This window comes from Schistocerca serialis, chromosome 5 (assembly GCF_023864345.2).
Source record: "Schistocerca serialis cubense isolate TAMUIC-IGC-003099 chromosome 5, iqSchSeri2.2, whole genome shotgun sequence".
In the NCBI taxonomy this organism is placed as follows: domain Eukaryota; kingdom Metazoa; phylum Arthropoda; class Insecta; order Orthoptera; family Acrididae; genus Schistocerca; species Schistocerca serialis.
The window spans coordinates 834,677,290-834,701,261 of NC_064642.1; the positions used below are offsets into that span (position 1 = coordinate 834,677,290).

Here is a 23,972-nt window from a genome sequence, read left to right on the forward strand (position 1 = left end):
TGGAACAGTATGACTAAAAGACGTGATAGGGTAATCCCGAGGCATGAAGGAATAGTTACATTAATCTTGGAGGGAAGTGTGTGACATGAACAGGGAAACAAAGGCTGTACTACAGTAAGCAGGTTTGGCTGGGTGGTGGTCTAACTGAAGACCATAACAACAGTATTCTTTCAACACGGACGTACTTTCACCATGGGAAATTGGTTGAAGTTACTGAATTCAGTATTGGTATTGATGGAACTAAACTTCCCACCTGAAAAAAAGTACCTCTCTCTCTTTGCAACAAAGGACGGTTTTTGCCTTTATTTTTATAGTTAGAATTATTCACAAAACGAATTCATTCTAGTAATGATTTGCTTCCAGCACTTATTGCAGTTAGTTCTTCACCTCCCTTATTGAAATGGTTATAACCTGTTAGAAAATAAGTTTCATTACAGAATGCTTTAACTGTTAAATTACATTCTTTTCAATAAATGAAACCAGTGTAAATGTGATAACACTTAAATTCCAATAAGATCCATTATTTAAATTGCACATTAGTCATACTAAATATAGATTTAAAAACCTGTTGTTTTAAACTTTCTATTATTTTTGCCTGTTTTAATTGCAGTTTATGTGATGTCTTTCTGGTTTATAATTTAAGAATTATGAATGATTTGAAAGTTTTCTATTGACAGAGCGGCTGACGATTCAAATATCAATAACTGCCTGGAAATTCAGAAGTCGAATGTTGTGGGGATAATAGTCGAAGAAAATTCCTATGACAGAGATGATTGGCAACAAGGTCAAGATACAGCTCTTGCTAACATATTGTGTCGAATTTGTGCATCAGAAGAAATAGAACTAGTTCCTGTGTTTGGAGAGAAGGGTGAAGAGCTACAGTTAATAGAAAAGATAAAATGGCATCTTCCAATTGAGGTGAGCAACATGTAAGGTGTAGTTGCAGAAATGGTTGTTGTGGGGGCTACATGCAGGGTAAATTAGGATCAGTTACCATATTCACCGAATTATAAAATGATTTTTTTTTCCCAAATTTGTCCTTCAAACAAAGTCGAGATCATCTTACATTCACAGATTAAAGTACTGCTGTTGGGGTCCAATTCTATAAAAGATTAATGTAAGGGACATCTTACATTTTTGGCAATTGACGTAACCTGTGGATTTACTTATTTTCAAGAATTTGGAAGGGTAGGAGGTGTACAGTGACACCAACTTGGCTAAAAACTAGGACAACAGTGATAGGGGAGTGGTGAGTGGGCAGTAAATATTGTAATGCTGCCAACTGTGGGAATGTATATCGTTATTGTGTTTAAACTGCAGTTTGCCTGAATCCATTTGTAGTTAGAATTGAACTGACTTTAAAATTGGGCAAATACACAGAAGTAGAATACATTTCTGTAGAAGGCTGTAAAAACATAGTTAGTGGCCAGTGGTGTACTTCTGTGTTTTTTTTGCAGCACTTTTGTCAATGGTGGCACGATGGGAATTAAAGGGGTGTGTCATCTGCTGGTTCTACGCAGCCATTGCAGCACCCTTTACACCTAAACTAACACAAGTGATTGCACAGTTGCAAACAGTGCACAGTGGATTTGCAAGTGATTTGACAAGAGAATGCAAAGGAATGAATGTCGAAGTGTGCACCATGTATTATTGTTTTGGTGCTAATGTTGTCACAGTAAAGTTGCTTGACTTACATTCCGTACAGTGTGATGGAGAGCATAACCTTACAATATGGTTTATTTTACGTAGTGAGCATGCTGTCAGTCACAAAAGCAAATCAGTATAGATGCAGAAGAATGTGGGTGTCTGAAGTGTTGTGCAGGTGTGAAATGAGCAGTGATTTGGTTCTGATTAGTGATTTGCAGGTGCAACCATTGCTTGCTCTGTTTCCAGGGTGTTTATGGCCCGGGACATCCGGGGAAAACCCAAGAATTTTTCATCCGGGAAAAACCCGGGAATTTTTTAGAATTCTGGCAATTTTTCATTGTTTTAGTTTTCAATTAAATTTTTGTAGGTTCGACATGTGAGAATTTTACTTAAGACCACTACTGCTGAATAATAATGCAACAATGAAACATAAATCAGAGAATAACACCAAAATAAAACTTTGGTTTGCAAAGAAAATGGTCATTTATACAGTGCTCACACAAGTCTGCCGACACCGAAAAATTTCAAAGGCCTTAGGTCAAAGATAATGCAGTATGTCTTAAGAACTAATATGCATTCAATGTGCGCGATGTCACAATTGTTTAAAATTTTGGGCCCAGAAGATAAGCTATTTATGCCATTATTTAAAATTTTACTGGTACATTTGTGTTTGATACGACTTAAAGTGTAACACATGCTAAAAAGACTGAGCTTCAAAGTTAGTTTTCATATTTATCGTCGTTCTTTCATAGATTAAAAATTATGCAATTGATGGCAAAAAGTATAATTATCCTTCAAAAAGTGCATAATGAGTTATTGAGCAATGTCGCACGTAGTCGTCTTTTCTATAGTAAAGTAAAAGTGTTCTGGCATGCAGAGAGATATGTTGCAATAAGAGCAATACCAGTTCTCTTCTTTTCTACTTGTTTTGCCAGTGAATTGTATCTTCGCCTCCAAACAGCTGTAACGTTTGCTGTTGCTTCTTTCTAAGTAATCCTATAAGTAGACAACAGAAGGCAGCACTAGTCAAGCGACAGATAGTGGGACATCCATACCTTGGTCTCGTACAAAATTAGTGTAGTTTTAGAGTGAAAACCTGTGTCAAGTGCAGCTACTATATTAGCCGCTATAAAATTTGCTTTCAGTAAGGACAAGTATATCTCTTACCTCTTTCATTCCTCAATTTTTCTGAGATATTATTATTTTTATTTAATTACAAAAACTTGCAGTTTAATCATTGTTAAAAGACCTTCAATTACTTTCTTTCGTTTCAGAATAATAAGACATTTTTCCATAAAATATTTTGTGCATTTTTACAGTTTTTCTTTTCAGATTTTTGTGTTCCTATATTTTACCTTGGGTTTTAATTTTAATACTTAATTTCTTAAATTTGGTTTATTTTTCAAACACTTTTGAATCACGAAAGTTATTGTTTGAAATGTATATTTAAACATCTTTGGTAGTTAGCAGTTTAAAATAAATAACTGTTTCATATTCATTTGTTTTTAAAACATTTTCTGAAAGAAACATTTTAATTATTATTAGACAATACAACAAATAATTCAGAGGTAAGTACCATAGTTTAACAACAAACACTGTAATTTAGGAATTGACTTTGGAGAATAATGCACTTGGACCTGTGTGTGAGAGCATTGATTTGTTCTGTAATAGATTCTTGCCCTATCTGAGCGTTTTGAGTGGTCCCCTCAGGTTTTGCCTCCTTCTCTTTAAGCTGTCTTATTTGTGCGTCAGCAATCTTCCTTTTAGTCAGATCATCTTTTTTTTATGGATGACTCGTCATTTCGATTTTTGAAGTCTTCAGCATATTGATCTTGTGAGTTTCTTACAGTGTGTGTAAGGAAGTTTGTTATAGGTACTATCTTGACTCTGCCGTGTGTTTTGACTGCGTCATACACCAATCTTCTGCTCACTACGGATTGTTCCCTCGTACTCTCAAAGAGGCACTCTTTGTTCACCAAAAATCCTTGCTCCACAGCTACTTGCCCATGCGACAAAGTGAGCGCGATTGCTATTGCCTTCTGCAGCTCATGGCATGTTGTATTCTGGTTCTTGAGACATTTCATCCAGAACGCATCCAGCCATTCCTCCTTTTTTTGTTTAATGTTTAGAGTTTTGTTCTGCAGTTCTTCTTTACGACAGAAGCGTATTGCGCTTCTGCTTTATCAGTACATCCACCGTCCATCCAAGTTCTCTCCACCAAAATCTGTAGAAAGGAATGAAATCGTTTGGAACCAGCCTCCCTGCACGCTGTGGCAGGATCAAAGCAGCCTACAGCTTTTGTCAGCCTAAAGTGTAGGAGAGATTCCTCCATCAACTTTGACACGAGCTCTTCTATATTCATTCCAGAACTTAGCGATTTCAAGGACTGTGAGAGACCTTCACTTCCTAAACTCATTTTTGATGGTGAATCTTATCTTAACGTGGTTCACACCTAAAAGATTGGATTCTTCGTTGGCGTTGTCTCAATTATCTCTGTCAAAGCAGAGTGGGGGAATGGTGCTAGCGGCCAATGGGATTAGAAATCCTTTAGAAAAGGTGTCAAGGTTCCAGGCAGAGTCTTGAAAAAGGCAGTTTTCAGACCGAGTAGCTTGGCCTTGAGGTGATCCTCCACTACCTTGTAACTAGCAAATTTTGGTTTGTTTTTTTCTTCCAGCTTCGCGACAAATATTCACAGAAATTGAAGCATTACTAGAGCTCACTCAGCAACGTCCACATTCTCCAGCCATCAGATCCTGCAAAACTTTAAGGGAAAAGGTCTGATTCCATTGTCGAAATATACATCCTTAAAAACATTGTATGAAGCATGTGAAAACTGAATTTTCATCCACTGTGTTTCCTGAATTGCGGACTTGAAGGCGTCATGAACAATGTGAAGCCTACACGTTCCGAAAAGTTTTCCATTGCTTCGCCGGGAATTTTTTTCTTGAAGGACTCTAGTAGCTTAGCTGCTGTTGAACTGCTTAGAGAAGCTGATGCTTGGTAATGGGCGCACACTAGATTTTTTTTTAAATGCTCAATAATGCACTAAGATGTCCATCTAGATTGTTTTACACACCTTGTTCAAGGATTCATCACAACAAGCAACAATCTGTGATGCATTTACGAGGTCAGCTTTAATTTCAGACACACTAATGGCAGCTGCTTTCATGACGTGCTTCTTGGATTTTGTCATGTGACTTGTAGGAGCAGATCTTCCCATAGTACGGATGTTAATGAGAGTCCCTGGACATAATCCACATTTAGCACTATAGAGCTACAATATAGCAGGTCAGCAACTGGAAGCAGTTAATTCCATAAATTATCTGGGAGTAGGCATTAGGAGCAATTTAAAATGGAACGATCATATAAAGTTGATCGTCGATAAAGCAGATGCCAGACAGAGATTCATTGGAAGAATCCTAAGGAAATGCAATCCAAAAACAAAGGAAGTAGGTTCGCCCACTGCTTGAACATTGCTCACCAGTGTGGGATACGTACCAGATAGGGTTGATAGAGGAGATAAAGAAGATCCAACGGAGAGCAGCGTGCTTCATTAAAGGATCATTTGGTAACCACGAAAGCGTTACGGAGATGATAGATAAACTCCAGTGGAAGACTCTGCAGGAGAGACGCTCAGTAGCTCGGTACGGGCTTTTGTTGAAGTTTTGAGAACGTATCTTCACCGAGGAGTCAAGCAGTATATTGCTCCCTCCTACGTATATCTTGCGAAGAGACCATTGTAATGGATCTGGGAGATGTGTTATTTTCTACCGGATTTGTCGATACCAAATCTAATGAGGGAGGTTGTAAATGTTTTCTTATATTTTTGTCAGAATATTTTTTGTGAATTGTAATTTGCCTTATTTTATGCTATTTGCTTATATGTTCGAGAGTGACAGCATATTGATTAATATTAGTAGATGTGACGAATGATATCAGAGAGACTGGTTACAAGTGGAAGCTAGTGTGTTGTGTGAAATGTCTTTGACGCTGGACTCGTCTTTGACCGTAGTCAGTCGGCAGTGAACACTCGGTGTGTGACAGTGGAACAATGTACAGGTCCGCGTTATAATAAGTTGCAAGTGACCAGCAAAAGTGAGTTATTCTTGTACTTTTTTATGTAAATATCAAGAAGGAAGCGCATTCGGAGAAATGGTATTTGAAGCACCAAAAATGAGGCAAACGCATTGAACCAGGACATTTCCGCAGCCGACGAAACGGCATTATGGAATCATACTTTCACTAGACGACTGAAGCCAACACAAAAAAGTCAAATATCATCTTATAAACATCCACGGAAAAGTGAGTACTGTCACGAAATATGCTAAATTCATGTATATAAAAATAGTGAGCATATTTCACCATGAGGATAAAATCGGAGACATTAGAGCCCACACAGAGGCATACCGACAACCTTTCTTTCCACAAACAATACGAGACTGGAATAGAAGGGAGAACCGATAGAGGTACTCAAAGTACGCTCCGCCACACACCGCCAGGTGGCTTACGGAGTATAGATGTAGATGTAGATGGGTCTGGGGGTACTTTCTCCAACCAGTCCTTTAATGCTGGATCTGAAAGCTGGCTATCTTGAAAAATAATCGGCATGGCACTGTCGCAGTGATTGTTGGTGGGCAACCTTTATTGGAGAGAGAGGAACGACTGATGTAAATAATGTTGCGCCTCATTATTATGCATAATGAAATATGACACAATGAGTGTTACCTACCTGGTCAGTTAATAAAACTTGGCTCCACAGGTACGCAGAACTGAATTCAACAGGTGAGCCGAGCACACTGACTACTGACAGACTGATTGAAAAGAGAGCGAGGCTGGTGTGATCACACTGTCTCTGCCAAGCAGCAATCAGTGTTAATTACAAAATTATTAGTAGCACTGCATTTGTTGACCATTTAAGAAGCTATCAATGACAAGACTTAACAACCAATCTTACTCCAGTAATCTATTGCTTGTTTCTAGCTAATTTTACATGTACAGTAGATCACATCAGGTAAAAAGACGAAAGATATTAAGGGCACCGCACTCATTGACCAAAGTTCTGAAGGCTTCGCCACCATTTCATTCAAGCTCATTCCGTACCATGAGCCCCTTAGGGGGCTCAGCATTTAGTTGCTGGGTACGGGCTTGGCGACCCCGGGGTCCCCGAGTTGGGAACTGGGAAGCGTCACCAGTCCTCAATACCGTAAGCTCTGAGCATGGTTCAACGGCCACCGTAAGGCGCGACAGTGGAACATTGTACGGTACAGAGCCCGGGGATCTTGGCTTAACTGCCGGAGTTGCGAGGATAGTATAAACCTCTATAAAAAAAACCTCAATCTCAAGGTGTGCTTGGTTGTTGAGGTAGAACAGTTGCTAGCAGGCGACCTCTGGGGAACCTGTCGCTCTCCGGTTGTATTAGGCTTACCCAGGCAAGTGGGGCTCTGTCTGGGTGGACATTCCTTCCCCTAGCTTCTCGTGGGACCACCGTGAAATGAAATACGAATAGTGTGTAAGCACGAGTCTCTAAGAAAGGAAACTTCAATGCTTTACAGTATGACCCCCAATTGTTCCTTCCCTGTCGGCACCAGGGGAGGAATGGCGGTCTAAATTACCTGGTGGGACGTATACTCCTCGATTTCTAGTTTGCAGCCGAGCAGATGGGGACTCATTTCTGACCACAAAGTCTCAGTTTTATGTGGAAAATTTAGACGACAAGTTCAGAGAAGTTGAGGGCCTGTCTAAAATGACGTCTGGAGCAGTCCTCATACAGACAGCATCCCCAACACAGTCACGGGCATTGCTAGCTTGTGACAAGCTCGGTGATGCTGCAGTCTCCATTAAGCCTCATAAGAGCCTCAATATGGTTGAGGGACTTATTTTTCATTGTGACCTGTTGTTGCAGTCTGACAACAAGCTTCGTGCAAATCTGGTACGCCGCGGTGTCCACTTTGTACGATGTGTCTTCAGGGGATCTAAAGATAGTAGGATCGCCACCAGCGCCTTCATCTTGGCTTTAGAGGGAGACACCCTGCCCGAGAAGGTCAAGGTGATGATATATCGATGTGATATTAAGCCTTACGTCCCTCCTCCCGTGCGCTGCTTTAAGTGCTGGAGGTTTGGGCATATGTCATCGAGATGTGACGCCAACCCTACCTGTTGGGATTGTGGACGTGCCTCCCACCCCAACGTCCCGTGTTTGCCGCCCCCCTCTTTGTGGCAGCTGCGGACAGAAACATTCACCTTGCTCCTGCCCCCCCCCCCCCCCCCCCCCCCCAGGTAATTGGGGGAATACCCTCTTCCGTTGCTCCCCTGTTATCAACATCAGGAGTAACAGCCCCTCCTCCTTTGGGGACTTCAGTCCCCACCTCTGCGTCAGAGAAGTGCCCGCCTCCTCTGACTCCCCTTCCACAGACGGGATCGCTTGGTGCCCTCCTTTCCATGGTTACTGCCCCTCCAGATGTCAGCCAGTGGCTGAAAAAGCCACCACCTGAGGGTCGTAGGGCTTCCAGGTCTTCCTCGGTCCATGAGACTGGGTGGGAAACGCCCACCCAGCCTGATAAACTGAGGGACAAATGGGACAGGGAGAAGGACATAGAGACAGAAAATGAGTTCACCACTGCACCTGAAGATGATGTGGAGCAGCTAGCGTCCCCTCAGGAGCTAGATGTTGCTTGACCCGCAGCTCCTATGGAAGTTGATCAGGCTACTTTGCAATCAGTGGCGGTGAGCGGTTCTAAGGCGTAACCTGACCCCCCTCCCCCCAGGTTCTTTCATGTCTTCACAGTCGGATACCATTATCCTTCAGTGGAATTGCTGTGGTTTTTTCCACCACCTTGCTGAGTTGAAACAGCTTTTGTGTCGCTATCCTGCCGTTTGTCTGGCTGTACAGGAAATCTGGCTTCCTGTTCGGCGGATCCCCTCCCTCTGTGGCTACCCGGGTTACTATAAGAACCATGTAGAATATGGCAGGGTGTCTGGCAGTGTCTGTGTTTATGTTCTTGCCACTGTTCCTAGTGCCCCATTGCCACTTCACACAGCTCTCGAGGCTGTGGCTGTTAGAATCCGGGCAGGAATGGGGCTTACCATCTGTTCCCTCTACCTTCCCCCAGATGAGGTTGTCCCTCTTGCCGACCTAGGTGCCTTGTTTGCCCAGCTCCCCTCGCCATTCCTCCATTTGGGGGACTTAAATGCCCACCACCCTTTATGGGGTGGGGCCCAGATCTCGGGCCAGGGTAGGAACGTTGAGGCTATCTTGGCACAGCAGGACGTTTGCCTCCTTAACACTGGTGCTTCCACATATTTTAGCTTGACTCATGGCACATACTCGGCCATTGACCTCTCTCTTAGTAGCCCAGATCTTCTTCCATACCTTAATTGGAGGGTCCACGATGACCTCTGTGGTAGCGACCGCTTTCCTATCCTGGTTTCTCGTTTTCAATCCCAACCCCCTGACCAGCTGCCATGATGGTCTCTTCGTGGAGCTGATTGGGCAGGCTACACCTCGGCTACTATGGCCACTGCTCCGCTTCCTGGTGACATTGATTTGGCTGTGGACAAGGTCACTATGGCCATTGTTTCTGCTGCCGAGGCAACCGACCCCTGTTCGTGAAGTACCCTAAGGCGTAAGCCAGTCCTTTGGTGGACACAGAGATTGCAGAAGCTATCCAGGACCGCTGGCGAGCCCTACGACGACACCGGCGTCATCCTTTGCTAGAGAATCTCGTTGCCTTTAAACGGCTGCGGGCCCGGGCTCAGCGGTTAATTCGGCGGAGCAGACAGGACTGCTGGGAATGATATGTTGCTACCTTAGGTTCTCGGACCCCCCCCCCCCACCCCCTCAGGCGGGGTCGCGGGTTTGGCGCATTTTTGGCTTTCGCCCTCATACGTCTGTCCCTTGCCTTTCTCTTCGGGGTACACTTTGTACTGGCCAAATCGCTATCGCCAAACAGCTGGCAGAGTACTTCGCTCGTATTTCGGCGACAGCAGGCTACAGCACAGAAGTCCGCGCCATTAAAGAGAAGCTGAGCGTACGCAGTTGTCGTTTCGCACGGACCGTTGGCAGCGATACAACGCCCCATTTAGTGACTGACCATTGGCAACGATACAACGCCCCATTTAGTGAATGGAAGTTCCAGAGTGCCCTTACAGCTTGCCCCGATACCTCTGCAGGTCCAGACCGAATTCACAACCAGTTTCTTCGCCATCTCTTGGCGCACTGTCAGGGTGAATTACTCGCCCTGTTTAACCGCATCTGGACGGAGGGCATTTTCCCAACTCGTTGGCAGGGTAGTGTTACCATCCCGGTACTGAAACCTGGTGTAGATCTGATGGTGGTTGATAGCTATAGCCCTGTCAGCCTAACCAACATTACGTGCAAACTCGGATGGTGAGTCGGCGGCTCATGTGGATCCTCAAAGCTCGGGGCCTCCTAGCCCAACAACGGGGGGGCTTCCGTCAGGGCCGCTCAGCGATCGACAATTTAGTCTCACTAGAGTCAGCTATTTGTACAGCTTTTACTTGGCGAGAACATCTAGTTGCTGTTTTCTTTGATCTTCGGAAGGCGTAGGATACCACCTGGCGCCATCATATCGTTGCTACAATGCACGAATGGGGCTTATGGGGTCCACTTCAGGTTTTTCTATGGAATTTCCTCTCCAATCTCTCCTTACGGGTTAGAGTTGGCACATATTTTAGCTCTGCTCATATTCAGGAGAACGGTGTCCCGCAGGGCTCAGTTCTAAGTGTTCCCTCTTTTTGGTGGTGATTAATGGTCTTGGGGCTGCGGTGGGCTCATCGGTCTGTTCCTCTCTATATACCGATGACTTTTGTCGTTATTACAGTTCCCCCAAGCATCAGTGTCGGTGAACGGCAGCTGCAGGGAGCTATCCATAAGGCACATTTTTGGGCATCCAACCATGGTTTTCAGTTCTCAGCCTCAGAGACCAGTGATGCATTTCTGTCATCACATGGTCCACCTCCATACAGAGCTCTACCTTGTTAATGAACACCTTTGTATTGATGAGACGCATCGCTTCCTTGGCACGCTGTTTGATACTCAGCTCACTTGGACACCTCATCTTCGAGAGCTTAAACGACGTTGCTGGTGGTACCTCAACATCCTTTGCTGCCTCAGCCACACCGTTTGGGGGGCTGCATGATCAACCCTCCTACAGCTCTATAAGGCCTTAGTCCAGTCCCGTATCGACTACGGGAACATGGTGTACGACTCAGCAGCACCTTCAATGTTGCAGATCCTCGACCCGATTCTCCATTGTGGCGTCGGACTGGCGACAGGTGCCTTCTGCACTAGTCCGGTGACTAGCCTTCTTGTAGAAGCTGGAATCCCTCCCCTACTATTCCGCTGACAACAGTTGCTTGCGTCGTACGTCGCCCGTGTCCATGCCTCGCCTGACTACCCAAACCGCAGGCTCCTTTTTCCATATTCTGCACTCCCCTCCCCACGACAGCGGCCTAGGTCGGGTCTCCTGATTGCGGTCTGTGTTCATTCCCTTCTCTCGTCACTCGAGTCCTTTCCCCTTCCTCCATCCTTCCGGCCCTCTTCTTCTACCCCTCCTTGGTCCCTCCCTCGCTTGCGGCTTTGCTTGGATTTGTCCTGCGACTCCAAGTCCTCCGTTCCGCCTGCCAGTCTTCAACAATTCCTGGCTCTTCTTGCCTCATTTCACGATGCAGATGTAGTCTACACTGATGGTTCTGTGGTCAATGGACGTACTGAGTTTGCTTTCATTCACGCGACTACGTTGGTCAGCATTCACTGCCTTGTGGGAGCAGTGTTTTCACTTTATCGTGCACTCGCTCACCTTTCCTCCTGCCCTGGGGAGTCGTTTGTCATATGCAGTGACTCGCTGAGTGGATTGCAAGCACTCGACCAGTGTTTTTGTTGGGACCCTTTGGTGCGCGGTATTCAAGATGCTGTTTTTGCTCTCACCGAGTGTGGTCATTCAGCGACGTTTCGTGGACCCCGGGCCACATCGGCATTCCAGGAAATGAACGTATCGTTCGTTTGGCGAAGCAGGCCACCACTTCGCCACCCCTGGAGCTTGGTCTCGTGGAAAGCCCTACATCGCAATGTCCGTGATGTCTGGAGCTCTTTATGGTCTGTCTTGAACACGTCAAATAAGCTCCGCATGGTCAAGTCGTCCACAGCCGTATAGAACTCATCCTTGAGGGGCGCACGTAGGGACTCAGTTGTTCTCTGCCGTCTCCGAATTGTACATATGCGGTTGACCCACAGCTGTCTCCTTCATTGTGAGAACCCGCCCAAGTGTCGCTGTGATGCAGGGCTGGCGGTGGTCCATCTTCTAGTGGACTGCCCCCTTTTAGCCCTCTTGGGGCAGTCCTTTAATTTACCAGCTGCACTTCCTTTAATTCTAGGTGACGATTCCTCTATAGCTGACTCAGTTTTACGTTTTAACCGTGCATCTGGGTTTTATCACTCGCTCTAGTGTGGGTGCTCTTGCATGATTTCTCAGGCTACACCCACTCCAGCGACTTTTAATTGTGACGTGGATACCAAAATAGTGTCTTTTATGGTAACAAGTTGTGTCGGTACCTCTATCAACGCTTTTCAGCTGGAGGTTCTTCATTTGTAGTTGAGAGGTTGACCTTTTCCTGATCCATCAACCACTGTAGTCTGTTTTACTCTAGTCAACTATTTGCTCTGCTCCTTTTAAGTGTCCTCTATTTTCTGTTACTGCGGTGTTCATTTTAGCTCTGTACCCCTTGATGTTCCCTCCCTCTGGGTGCAGAGGTTACGCTTTTACTGTATAGGCCTTTTACAAGTATATCTGTTTGGAACTGGGGACTGATGACCTCTATGTTTAGCCCCCATCAAACCCCAAAACCAACCAACCAACCGTACCATGAGGCTGCTTCTTCTTCTTCTTCTCCTCTTCCTAACTCTCTCTCTCTCTCTCTCTCTCTCTCTCTCTCTCTCTCTCTCTCTCTCTCTGTTGCTATTTGTTACTTGCTCTCATCTCACATCCACGATTTCTAAGTTATGAAGTCTGCCGGTTACGAATGATTTGCCCTCCCAGTTCCAGCCGAGGCGCTCTACTGTATGTAAAATTTCCGAAGTTCCTCATGTCTTCATAGGCCTTCTGTTGTACATATATCAATTTTAATTTAAAGCCTAGATTCTGTACCCGCATACGTGATGATTTACTTGTAGAGAAATGATTTACCCGCTTAAGTTTAATACATGGTGTTACTTGACATCCAGTATGTTGATAGTGTCACTTTTTATGTATCTGTCCATAGCTAAAAAAATAACAAAGGCTCTTCAGGTGTTATTGTTGTATTCACGTTATGTTTGCGTGCTGTTCTTTGACTTACTTGCAAGCCCCGTCTCCATATTTTTCTACTAAGGAAGCACTCTGGATGATAATTCAGTTTTTACATGCCTTGTAAAACCTATTTAAGGATTTCCATGCCAGAATAGCTCTGTATATTTGGACCATGGAATTGGAACTGTTGCCCTTGAAGTTTAGCGTGATTTGGTGACTGGAGAACGCAGATGTTGCAGAGTGCGCTCTAGTGACTGCTTCTGTATCTGTGAATGTTTGTTGCAAAGGTAGAGCACAAAAACAACCCAAAATGTGCTAGCTGCACAGTAGTCAAAGATCATCTCAAGAACAAGCTACTTGGCCCAATAAATGTGTTTTTCAAGAATCTTGCTCCAGGCTTTTCTTCTTTAATTATTGACCAACTTTTGTGATGTTATTGTTTACCACTTCCCTGCCAGCTAGTATTTTCCTGTAATACTTTCTCAACATCTTTTACCTATACCAAGTTACAATTTTTTGGCATTGGGTGTATAAACAGTAATTGTTTTTTTTTTTAACAGAGGCTGTATGGCTGTATGATTATGGCGTTTTACAGTACTCGGATTTTGAACATGAACAGGCACGTAATGATGTTAGCTGCTGAAAGATATTGCTCATTTTTCATGCAATCGATTGCTGGCTCCATCACTTCGTCTCGCCTCGCCTCGCCTCACCTCACCATCTCAGCTCCCAATGGTCTGTCTTCCCCCTTCATCCAGCCACGGGGTCACTTTGCATTGACCAGCTGACGCCGTGGTGACTGCTCCTATTCTGTCCCATCATTCATTGCCACTCCAGTTCCATTCAAGCAGAACGCAGAATGCTCACGATGATCCGTAGACCTTACTGTAAGTACTCACAGCCTTATGTCAGGGGGTGTTTAAATATTTATACAGTGTATTTGGAGTTTTGAATAAAAACAATGTAAAAGTTGTTGCATCACTCTTCAAGAAAACATGACACCAACTACAGCTAAGTATAAATTTTACTTCGTAAGGGTTGTTCTAAATCGCTGCAGCCATGATCATGAAGTAAAAATTAGGTAAATTGTGTTGTTGGAAAATGGCTTATGGAAAGGTTACAGATTTTATACTTCCAAGCACTTCAGGAGAGGAAATCCAGCAAGAAACAACACGTTTTGGAAAGATCTTTTATTCGCATCGGCATTTGAACTGCACGTTTGCGTAGTACGAAAGTAGAGGTATGAATTACACCAAATACAGACAGCAGTCTTGTTTCCGAAGGTTCCTGTCTAACCATACTGTCAGAGAAAAAACAGCAAAATATTGTTATTGCTCAATACTATTTGTGAAAGTTTAGCTTTTCGTGAAGCTATATTGTACTTGCATTACTTTAACCCATTAACCTTTCCTCTTTGTATGGTCGCGCTACTTAACAGTGATATTGCTATTGGCTGATTACATAAAGTGTCTTATGCTTTGAACGAGGCCCACGAGACAGACAGGCTGCGGCGCATGCGTCACGAGGAAAGGCCCGACCTCGCCCATTTGCTTAACTCGGTGGGCAAAATGCCTTTCTAAATCTGTTAACCCGCAACTGGGTGCATGCATACTAACGAGAATTGCATCCTCTACTGGAATCTGCTATTTTGAAGGCTTACTGATAACTATTTGTAAAACAAAATTTAAAATCAATTCTTGACATAAGTGGTATAACTGCTCATTCATAGCATTTAGTCTCTTCTGTGTAACAGTTCTCATTTCATAGATGATGTGGTACCTTACGTAACTGATAATCATTTTGGTATGATTTTAATTGTATTGTGCCCCAGTACAGCGGTAACAAATTAGGGCATATTAGTAGGCCTATGGACTTCCTATCATTGTGGGACTAACAACGGTAAGGTTCCATATCAGTGGAGAGATCACATGACAGGAACTGTGAGTGGCTGACGAAAGCGCATCACTCAGTGCAATCTCTGTTTCAGTGCTCCAGAAGCTACTGTGCTGTAATTTGTGTATATACTTTCGCAATACGAAAATAAACTGTGAACGTGTTGCCTCACATCAAAGATCTTTCCAAACACATTGTTTTTACTTGATTTCGTTTCCTTAACCCTGTAACTGCTCTGGCGCGCGCCTTTGTACGTGTCCCTGTGTGCTCTGAATGTGTTTGCGCGCGCCACCAGTCCTTCTGCCTGGTACTCTGAATGTGTCTACTCGTGCCGGGAAGTCTTCTGCCAGTATAAGATCTTTATGATTCAAAGGACTGATAGCTCCTAGGGAAAGTATACTGTTGCTTAACGTGGATAAAATGTATTTTTACACGCTTTATAGGTAATTTCAGCCAGGAGAAAGTGTGTTTTTAAACGGAAAATACAGGAAAAAACCAGGATTTTTTTTTTTTTTTTATATTCCACGTATACACCCTGGATTCAAAACTTACACGATTTCCAGCTTCTTCTAGCAGTAATTGACAAGAAGATTTTGGAGGAAGAATTATCCATTAATTATCAATTTGATGATAATCCGTATCAGCAGAAGAAGCTGACACTAACACTCCTCTTATTATATATAGTGGTCAGAGTGAGTCTGTCTGATATGAGTCACTGTTTCCAAGTTAATTAGCATTGAAATTAACCAATCAGGTTGTTGTGGGCACAAATTCAGTGGCCTTCCAGATACGGTTTCACCAAACATGTTCATTTGGTTACCTAGAACCAAACAAAAGAGAAATACAAAAAATAGTCATGGGACAGTAGTAATGATCGAACCCGAACCAAAGGCTGAGCAGTCTCGTGTGTCATCTACACTGTGAGAACAGCTGACACTAACTGTGTCTAGCAGGCCGCTTAATTTTGTGCACAGAATGGCCTGATTGGCTAACTTCAATGCTAATTGACTGGAAAATGGTGCAACATAAAATTTTTTTTTCTTAACTGATATTTCTCGGCATAACCTACCTCGCAATGCCTATGAAAACTTTTCAGACTGTTTCTGAGCACCCTTTGCGTACGTGTGTATACCCTTCTTATATACGAGGTGCGTGAAGTAATGATACTGATTTTGCATGTTTTATTCCATTAATGTTACAATTTAACATTGTCCCTTCAAAGTACTTACCTTGAGAAACCTTACAGTGCTGGAGACAATTCTTCCACACCTCATAGCAACGCTGGAACTTGGATACTGGAGTAATCTTCAGCTGATCAGTTACAGCCATTTGAATCTTTTTCAGGGCCCCAAAGCAACATCCCGTGATGGGTGTTTTTAATCACGGAAAGAGGAAAAACTCTCAAGGGTCCAAGTAGGCGTATCAAGGAGGCTGAGGAGCCACAGGAATGTTTTTACTGTCCAAAACATGGTTACTTAAGTTACTGAAAAATAGAAACTTCAAGTTGGAATGTCAACAATGTAGTAAAAAAATGATTGCTACTTACCGTAAAGATGATAAGCTGCCGTAATTGCTGGTCATGTTCGTGAGGTTGCTTGCTTGTGTGAAGGCTGTGTCTTCTAATTGTGCCTGTCTCCAACTTAACGTGTCATATTTACAGTAAGTAGCAATCTATCTTTTTGTACATTATTGAAATTATTGTGTGATGAGGTGCATTACCCTGACAAAACACCCAGTTGTTTTTGATAATGGGTCTCACATTCATGATCCTTTTATGTAGTCCTTCAAGAACCTCTCATTCCCTGGTTATCAGAAATGCATGTCGTCATGCATTTTACTTGATTTGCTGATTCTTGCTTTTTTTTCTTTTCTTTTTTTTTTTTTTTTTTTTAGCCTTGGAGAGTTTGGAGGGTACCATTATATGCTCTGGTGTTTGATATATGGGTTGTATTCATGCCCAAGTCTCATTGCTGGTAATGACACATTGCAGAAATGGGGATAATTTTCAGCCATTTCCAAGAATTCAAGACAATTGTCCCTCCTCATGTTCTATTGTTACTGCGTGAGGTTTCTTGGAACCACTTTTGGGCAGATTTTTCTCATCCACAATTTGTTGGTCAGTATCGGGTGGAATACAAACAAAACCTTCTTACTAAATAAGCACTATTGACAACCAGTCCAACACTGGCGAGATCCAACACACACTGATTGTGTAGTCACGTATTCACTTGTGTTCCATCCAAGTCCATTGTTACCAGTGTTGCCGGATTGAACACTACACTACGAGTCTCATTCCCTTATTTACGCATGTCCTGTTATGTTTTTCCACTGTACACATGCCCATTGTTTGTTCTTTACACCTTTCTTCCATAAAAGAAGATAGTCCACTCCTGTCGGCAATTCAGCACTTCAGCAACCTCTTGCCAAGCATTTTTTTAAATTAATGTATTTTAGTTCTGGTGTTTTATGCTGTGGATGATGCTGAGGTAATTAGAAAATGAGACATTTAAAGTGGTAGATGAGTTTTGCAATTTGGGGAGCAAATAATTGATGATGATGGAAGTAGAGGAGATATGAAATGTAGACAGGCAATGGCAAGAAAAGCGTTTCTGAAGAAGAGAAATTTATTAACAATGAGTATAGATTTAAGTGTCAGGACGTCTTTTCTAAAAGCATCTGTTCAGAGTGTAACCGTGTATGGAAGTGAAACAGGGATGATAAACAGTTTAGACCAGAAGAGAAGAGAAGATTTTGGAATGTGGTGCTACAGAAGAATGGTGAAGATTACATGGGTAGATCATGTAACTAATTGGTGAGAAAATAAATTTGTGATACAACCTGCCTAGAAGAAAGGAATGGTTGGTAGAGCTCATTCTGAAACAATCAAGGGATCACCAATTTAGCACTGGAGATAAGGGAGAATGGGGGAGGGGTAAGAACAGTAGAGGGAGACAAAGAGGTGAATACTGTAAGCAGATTTAGATTGATGTAGGTTGTAGCAGTTATTCAGAGATGCAAAGGCTTGCACAGGATAGAGTAGCATGGAGAGCTGCATCAAACCAGTCTTAGGAGTGAAGATGACGACAACAATAATGACAATAGCTCATGCAAAAAAAAACAAACTACAAAGCGAGTGCACTCGTTTTGTCATCAAGGCCAGTAGCAAATCGGATGACATGCAGGCTTTTATGAGTCGCTGGACAACCAGTAGCCAGAAAAACACAACAGAACAACTGTGAATGTGGCCCAAGCAAGACTAAATACTCTCTGCACATGAGTGCCGAACGTTCTCCTCGTTGTGTGTTTGCTTGTGCTCTCCTTGGTGTAAAGAAGATTTAAGAAAGCAGTTGACAGATGATGTGTTGCAAGCAAGAGGTGAAGGAATATTGACAGATTCTCATGTCATTATGGTTGCAAAATTGCAAAAAACTGAGAAAAAAACTACTGTGTTCTCTGATCACACTGTATCCACAACCTCAGAAATCTTGGTGTATTCTGAAGAAACAGCCAAGTATTTCTGACAATAAATTTTATAAAATCTTACAAATGAAAAAAAAAAAAACGACGCCAGTGGTGGTGGTGGTGGTGGTGGTGGTGGTGGTGGTGGTTAAAAACAGTGATAGCACAGATAACTGGCATAGATAGTAAGTAAAAAAGGAAGTGAAGATGAATTATTTATTGTGTTTCCTCCTTGTGTTAACAAATGTAGAAAATCAATAAACGACGTAAGTTTAGGATAGATAAAATATTAGCCTTTTTAGGCAGGTACGTCATATCAATAAAACAGTTTGTAATATTGACTTGTCTGACTGTTAAAAGAAAAATTTTATCAATGAGCCTTTTAGAGAAAAGGGGGGGGGGGGGGGAGGAGGCAGCAGGTCATCTTATATTAGTATCATTTTAAAGGTGGGTAAGTACGGAATTTGTCATCTAGGGGACAAGCTACAAACAAAGCTATAATGGCATTAAGATTTGTAGTGCATTCAAATTGTAACATTCTGCTGTGGTAGTGAAGTTGTCTTCATGTTTGTCATTGATGCAAATCAGTGCTGCAGTTACTGTGAAAACCAATGAATACAGAGCTGCTTATGGTATGAATGTAGCTTCCACTCTGTATATTGTAACAAAAGAAACGATAGTTTGTTAACATGAAAGAAACAATTCCCCACCCCCCTCTCCTCTCTCTCTCTCTCTCTCTCTCTCTCTCTCCTCTCTCTCTCTCTCTCTCTCTCTCTCTCTCAACCCACTCCTTACCATTTCCATCTTCTCGTTTTGTGTTTCCTTCCTTCCATCCCTATATTTGAATATTCCTCTGTCCTGTATCCTCTTTAATTGTAATTAATTGTTGTCCATATCTCTCTTTTGAGACACAGATTCCTTGCCATTCCATTCCAACCTTAACCACTTTCATGGAGTTTCTATACTTAAAATGAACACTCAACAACTTCCATTCTGTGATACCCAGTGTTCTCTCTTAATAAAAGTTAGTAGCTCACAAATCATGTTAGTAAAGCTGTTACATTGTTTGTTACTAACTGTATATTTTATCTTTACCTTGTGCACATCAAATTCTGAGTGACTGTAACTTTTCTGTATCGTTTCTTTGTTAGCTCTCAAATTGTGTAGGCAGTCTGAAAAAATTGTAAACAATTTTCAGTAAGTTTTTTCATCTGTTGCTTGATTTATTACTTTTGAAAGCTATAATATTTATTTCTGTAATGTTGTTTGTACATTGTTGTTAATGGTGACATTAGTAAAGTTACGTGATATATGAGTGAAAGATCTGAATGAATATCAGTACCCATTTACTCTCATAGAAGAATGGGAGCTCTTAAAATTGATGATTTCAGCAAAGTAAATGTTTTTCATTTATTTATAGACCAGTTAATCTTTGATAGTCCTACCCAGTGTGACAATGAACTGGCAATTTTTGAAGCTGTTGAGATGTTGGCATGTGCGAAAAGAATAGTGCTTATTAAAAAGTTGATAATGTCCTCTAAAGAATTGCAAGAGACTCGCAATTTCATATTCAGTGGAAACTTGTAGGATGACTTGCAAGCTTCTGATTGTTGTTAATTTCTTTCCAAGAGAAGTCTTCCCACCTGATATCCGATTATGTAACTCAAAGTGCAATTAATACTCTGTTGGTCATAATTTAAAGGAAAACAAGAAAGTGTAAAATATTGCTGACAGCATGCACAAAGATTATTTTATTTAATGTATGGCAGTACAAACTGAACTGCAACTAACATACATAAATTGCATAGCTTTTCAATATAAATAGAACTAAACAGCTAAATCTACCAATATCTAAACTTCCAATCCATACAAGGATTGCCTGTGTCACTTCAATGAAATCTTTTAGATTTACAGGATAAGCTCGTCTGTTTTTTAGTGTCTTTGATGGTCTGATGCTCATTGCCATAGTCAAGTTGAGAAGAGGAAGCCCTTCACCATCAGTGGAGGCTTTCTGTGTAGCTGCCACAGACTATACGAATCCCGTTAATTATTTTCAAAGCGTGTCACGGTAATTCCATGCCAGCTGGTCTTGTGCCAGGTCTCATGAGGATCTGTTATTCCATGTTTCTGACCACTTCCTGCACATGTTGAAATCCACTGCCTGCTGCAATCGGCCAATATGATAGATGACTGCCCGGATTTTAATCGAATCATTCTAAGTGCATACACACAAAGTGGATTGGGAGATGATTCTGTCTTCAAAGATGTGGTGGTGGTGGCGGCGGCGGCGGCGGCTGCGGCAGCCAGTGAACTGGAGTGGATTTGATACAACCTGCAGCTGTCCTCATTGCTGCAGTTATTTGAAAATTTCACATGTGAACTGTTAAACTACGCTGGAGCTCAGTATTTGGCAGTAGAGTAGGAAAGCATTAAGGAAGAACATTGTAGTGTTATAGGCCCATGAGGTACCACTTAGCTTCTGTATGATGTTAGCACAATCTCAGCATTGCTGCGGTGTTTTCTGAGTTTTTGCTATAGGACACGGTTCTATCGAGAGTTACCCCCAGATATTTCGGGAAGTCTTGGTGATGGAAGACTTGAGCATTAAAGACGACATGTGGCTTTGCACTGGCCATTCTTGTTAAGATGTAAGCAGCTAACTTGGGTCTTCATTGGATTTGGTGTTAATCTCCACTTGTTGAAATATTTGTGTATTGAACTTGGATCTGCAAGAGTATCTCTTCACTAGATTCAACACTTCTTTTTCTTTGATGAGTGGCCAAAGCCAGATAATCTGCATAAATGAACTTCCTCGCCTTTGTTTAGGGGAAATCAGATATATGAAAGTTGAACAAAAGTGGAGTGGAAACTGAACCCTGGGGAAGATAATTATTAAGTTTCTTATGTCTGCGTAGTTGATCGCTGAGGACCACTCGGAAGTATCTCTAAGCTAAAGTGTTGTTCTTGAACTTAATTAAAGGTTGGCATTGTGTAAAACCTTCTAGTTCATGCAAAAGTCCTTATTTTAACATACAGTAGCAAAATCAGCTGTAAGATCAACAAAAGGCACTGATGTTCTAAATCAACTTTGGAATTCAGCTTCTATGTGTGTGGTTAAGCTAACAAGGGGAGGCCACAACATTGAGATCACAGATTTACTTCAAACTTTGTACACCTTTAGTAGGTCATTAAAAAAACATAATGGTCCTGTAGTAAGAGGCACTTCTCTGGCAATTTCAAGAAAATCGTAGGAAAAGTTTTGTGTGTCTATTATGTTAACTGATGCATCTGTGCGTGGGTGCCAGACGTTAGAATTCTTGGTGGTCAAATGGTTAGCATTCAAGCTTCATAAGATGAACGTGTATGAGTTGACGGTTTGACTCCCACTTAAACCTTAATTTTTGTGGTACAGTGTTAATTCAGCAATATTAAAAAAAACTGCACCTACACTATTTTTTCATGCTACATTATTGTCTCACCCCTGTGCAGGTTAACTGCCAAGTGGTGCCTGTCTCCGTGTTTGCAGCTTGCAGTGTTGAGGCGCAAAGTAGTTCTGTGTAGCTTACCTGATTGCAAGTATAAGGGATTTTGCATATCATGACAGGCATAATTTTCAGGAAAACTCTATGCATTTCTTCATTTACTTGTCAATGTTTTTTTATTATTCACATATGGTCCCAATAGGATGATGTGAGGTACAATTCATCAATGTCACTTTTGATGGTTGGCCTTCCTTTGTATGCAAATTTGTTTCATCCTTTCAGTCTGTTTCTTTCATCAGACCATGGTGTTCCAGTCCATTTTCTAATTTCCCTCTGACCAACTTTGCAAGCAAATATCTTTTGCCTGAATGTTTTTCTATCTGTAACATCAGCACGAGTTATACCAGCCACTTTAAGGTCATCCTTAATTGTAGTGATCCAATTAATTTGCTCAGTTTTGTCCTTACTTCTGTTTTCGTAGGAATCTACTATTTGTTTTGTCAATTTATGGGCGCCATTCTTTTAATGTGCTCATAAAATTTAAGGCTTTGTATTGTCATGTCACCATGTATGTCTGTGTATTCTTCTATTTTCTTATTGCATCTCAGTCTGTAAGTTTCTCCATCAGTAATTTTGGGGCCTAATACTTTTCTAATAATCTTTCTTTCTTGAATTTCTTCAATATCCCTCTTTCTATTTAAAATTAATAAAACAAAATAAAATAAGACATTCTGATTTGACTACAGTGCTGTAATATCTAAGTTTACTGAATTTAGAAAGTGATTTTTTATTATAAATATTTTGTGTTAATCTGAATGTAGTTGCCATTTTTTGACATTGATCATTTGCAGCTTTTTCCAGACCATTTTCTTGTATCACACACACACACACACACACACACACACACACACACGCACCTCTAGTATTTAAACAGAGAAACCCTTTTTATTTTTCCATATTTTTTGTTCAAAAACTTGTCATATATTCCATTCTTTCGGATGATATTTGTAGTCCTACTTTTCCGCAACTTCTTTAAGAATTTCAATTTGTTTTTGAGCTGTGGTAATATCCCTAGTTAAAATTGCCAGATCGTCTGCAAAGGCAAGGCTCTAATATTACTTCTACCTAACTTGATTGAGTGTTCTATATTTTGACTCTACTTATGCTGTCACCATTCTTTAATAACCTTTTCCAAAACACAGTGAAACAATAATGGGGAGAGTCCATCTCCCTGTCTTAACAGCAGTCATTATATCAAATGGTTCAGTGCTTTCTCGCGTGAGCTTAACTGTAGAGTCAGTTAATTGTTTCCGTAACCCGTGTTAGAGTTTTATTATCTAGCCTTTGCTTCTTTCAAATCTGGTAAAGAGTTTCATGATCAACTGAGTCGTAGGCCTTTTTAAAATCCACAAGTGTACGTACAATATTGTTACCAAAAATCCATTGGCAAGGATTAATTTTAAATTAAGAATTTGCTCTAGACAGGATCTGTTTGGTCTAAAGTCTGCTTGATATTCAGCAATTTTATGTTCTAACTGTTCTTGGGCTCGATCAAGTAAACAGTGCGAGAGAATTTTGTGTGACTGGGGGGAAGAGAAATTCCTTGGTAAGTATTGACATCAGTTCTATTTCCTTTTTTATGCAATGGATGTATTAGGGCAGTTTTCCAGTGCTCAGGTACTTTCTCAGTTTGCCAGATATGTCCTATTAGTTGAGTGATCTCTGTTATAGTGTTAGGGACAGCTGATTATAGTAGTTCAGTAATTATATCATCGTCTCTGGATGCTTTATTGTTTTTAAGTCTCTTATTTTATTTAATGATTTCAATTTCATCAGGTTCTTAAGAGTTACAGTTGGTGTTATTAGTTTGCTGTGGATGGTATTTATTTGCTGGTCCTCAACAGTTTAATAGTTTTTCAAAATAATTAGCAAGTACTTTACAATTTTCCTCATTGTTAAGTGAGAAACAGCCATTTTCAATTTTGAAGCAAAGGCTTTGAGGTTGGTAACTAGTTAGTTTTGTTTTGAATGTTTTCTAAAGCTTTCTTGTATTGTTCTTTTGGAAGCCTTTTTTGATATCTAAAAGTTGGAAATTTTTGTTAGTCTGTCAGATTAATTTAGGTGTTTCTTTTCTTAGATTTTCAGTTTTGTTACTATTCCAATTTTTTAATGTCTCATTACTAGACTT

At 41.5% G+C, this 23,972-nt stretch overlaps 1 protein-coding gene across 1 annotated transcript in view; it reads left to right on the top strand.

Moving 5' to 3' along the window:
- The window catches only part of LOC126481515 (52 kDa repressor of the inhibitor of the protein kinase-like), a 152,290-nt gene that overhangs the window by 82,617 nt on the left and 45,701 nt on the right, over window positions 1–23,972 (top strand). The window contains exon 6 of the mRNA XM_050105313.1: window positions 678–918. Coding sequence (XP_049961270.1) covers window positions 678–918 — 241 coding nt within the window. The remainder of the gene's footprint in view (window positions 1–677; window positions 919–23,972) is intronic.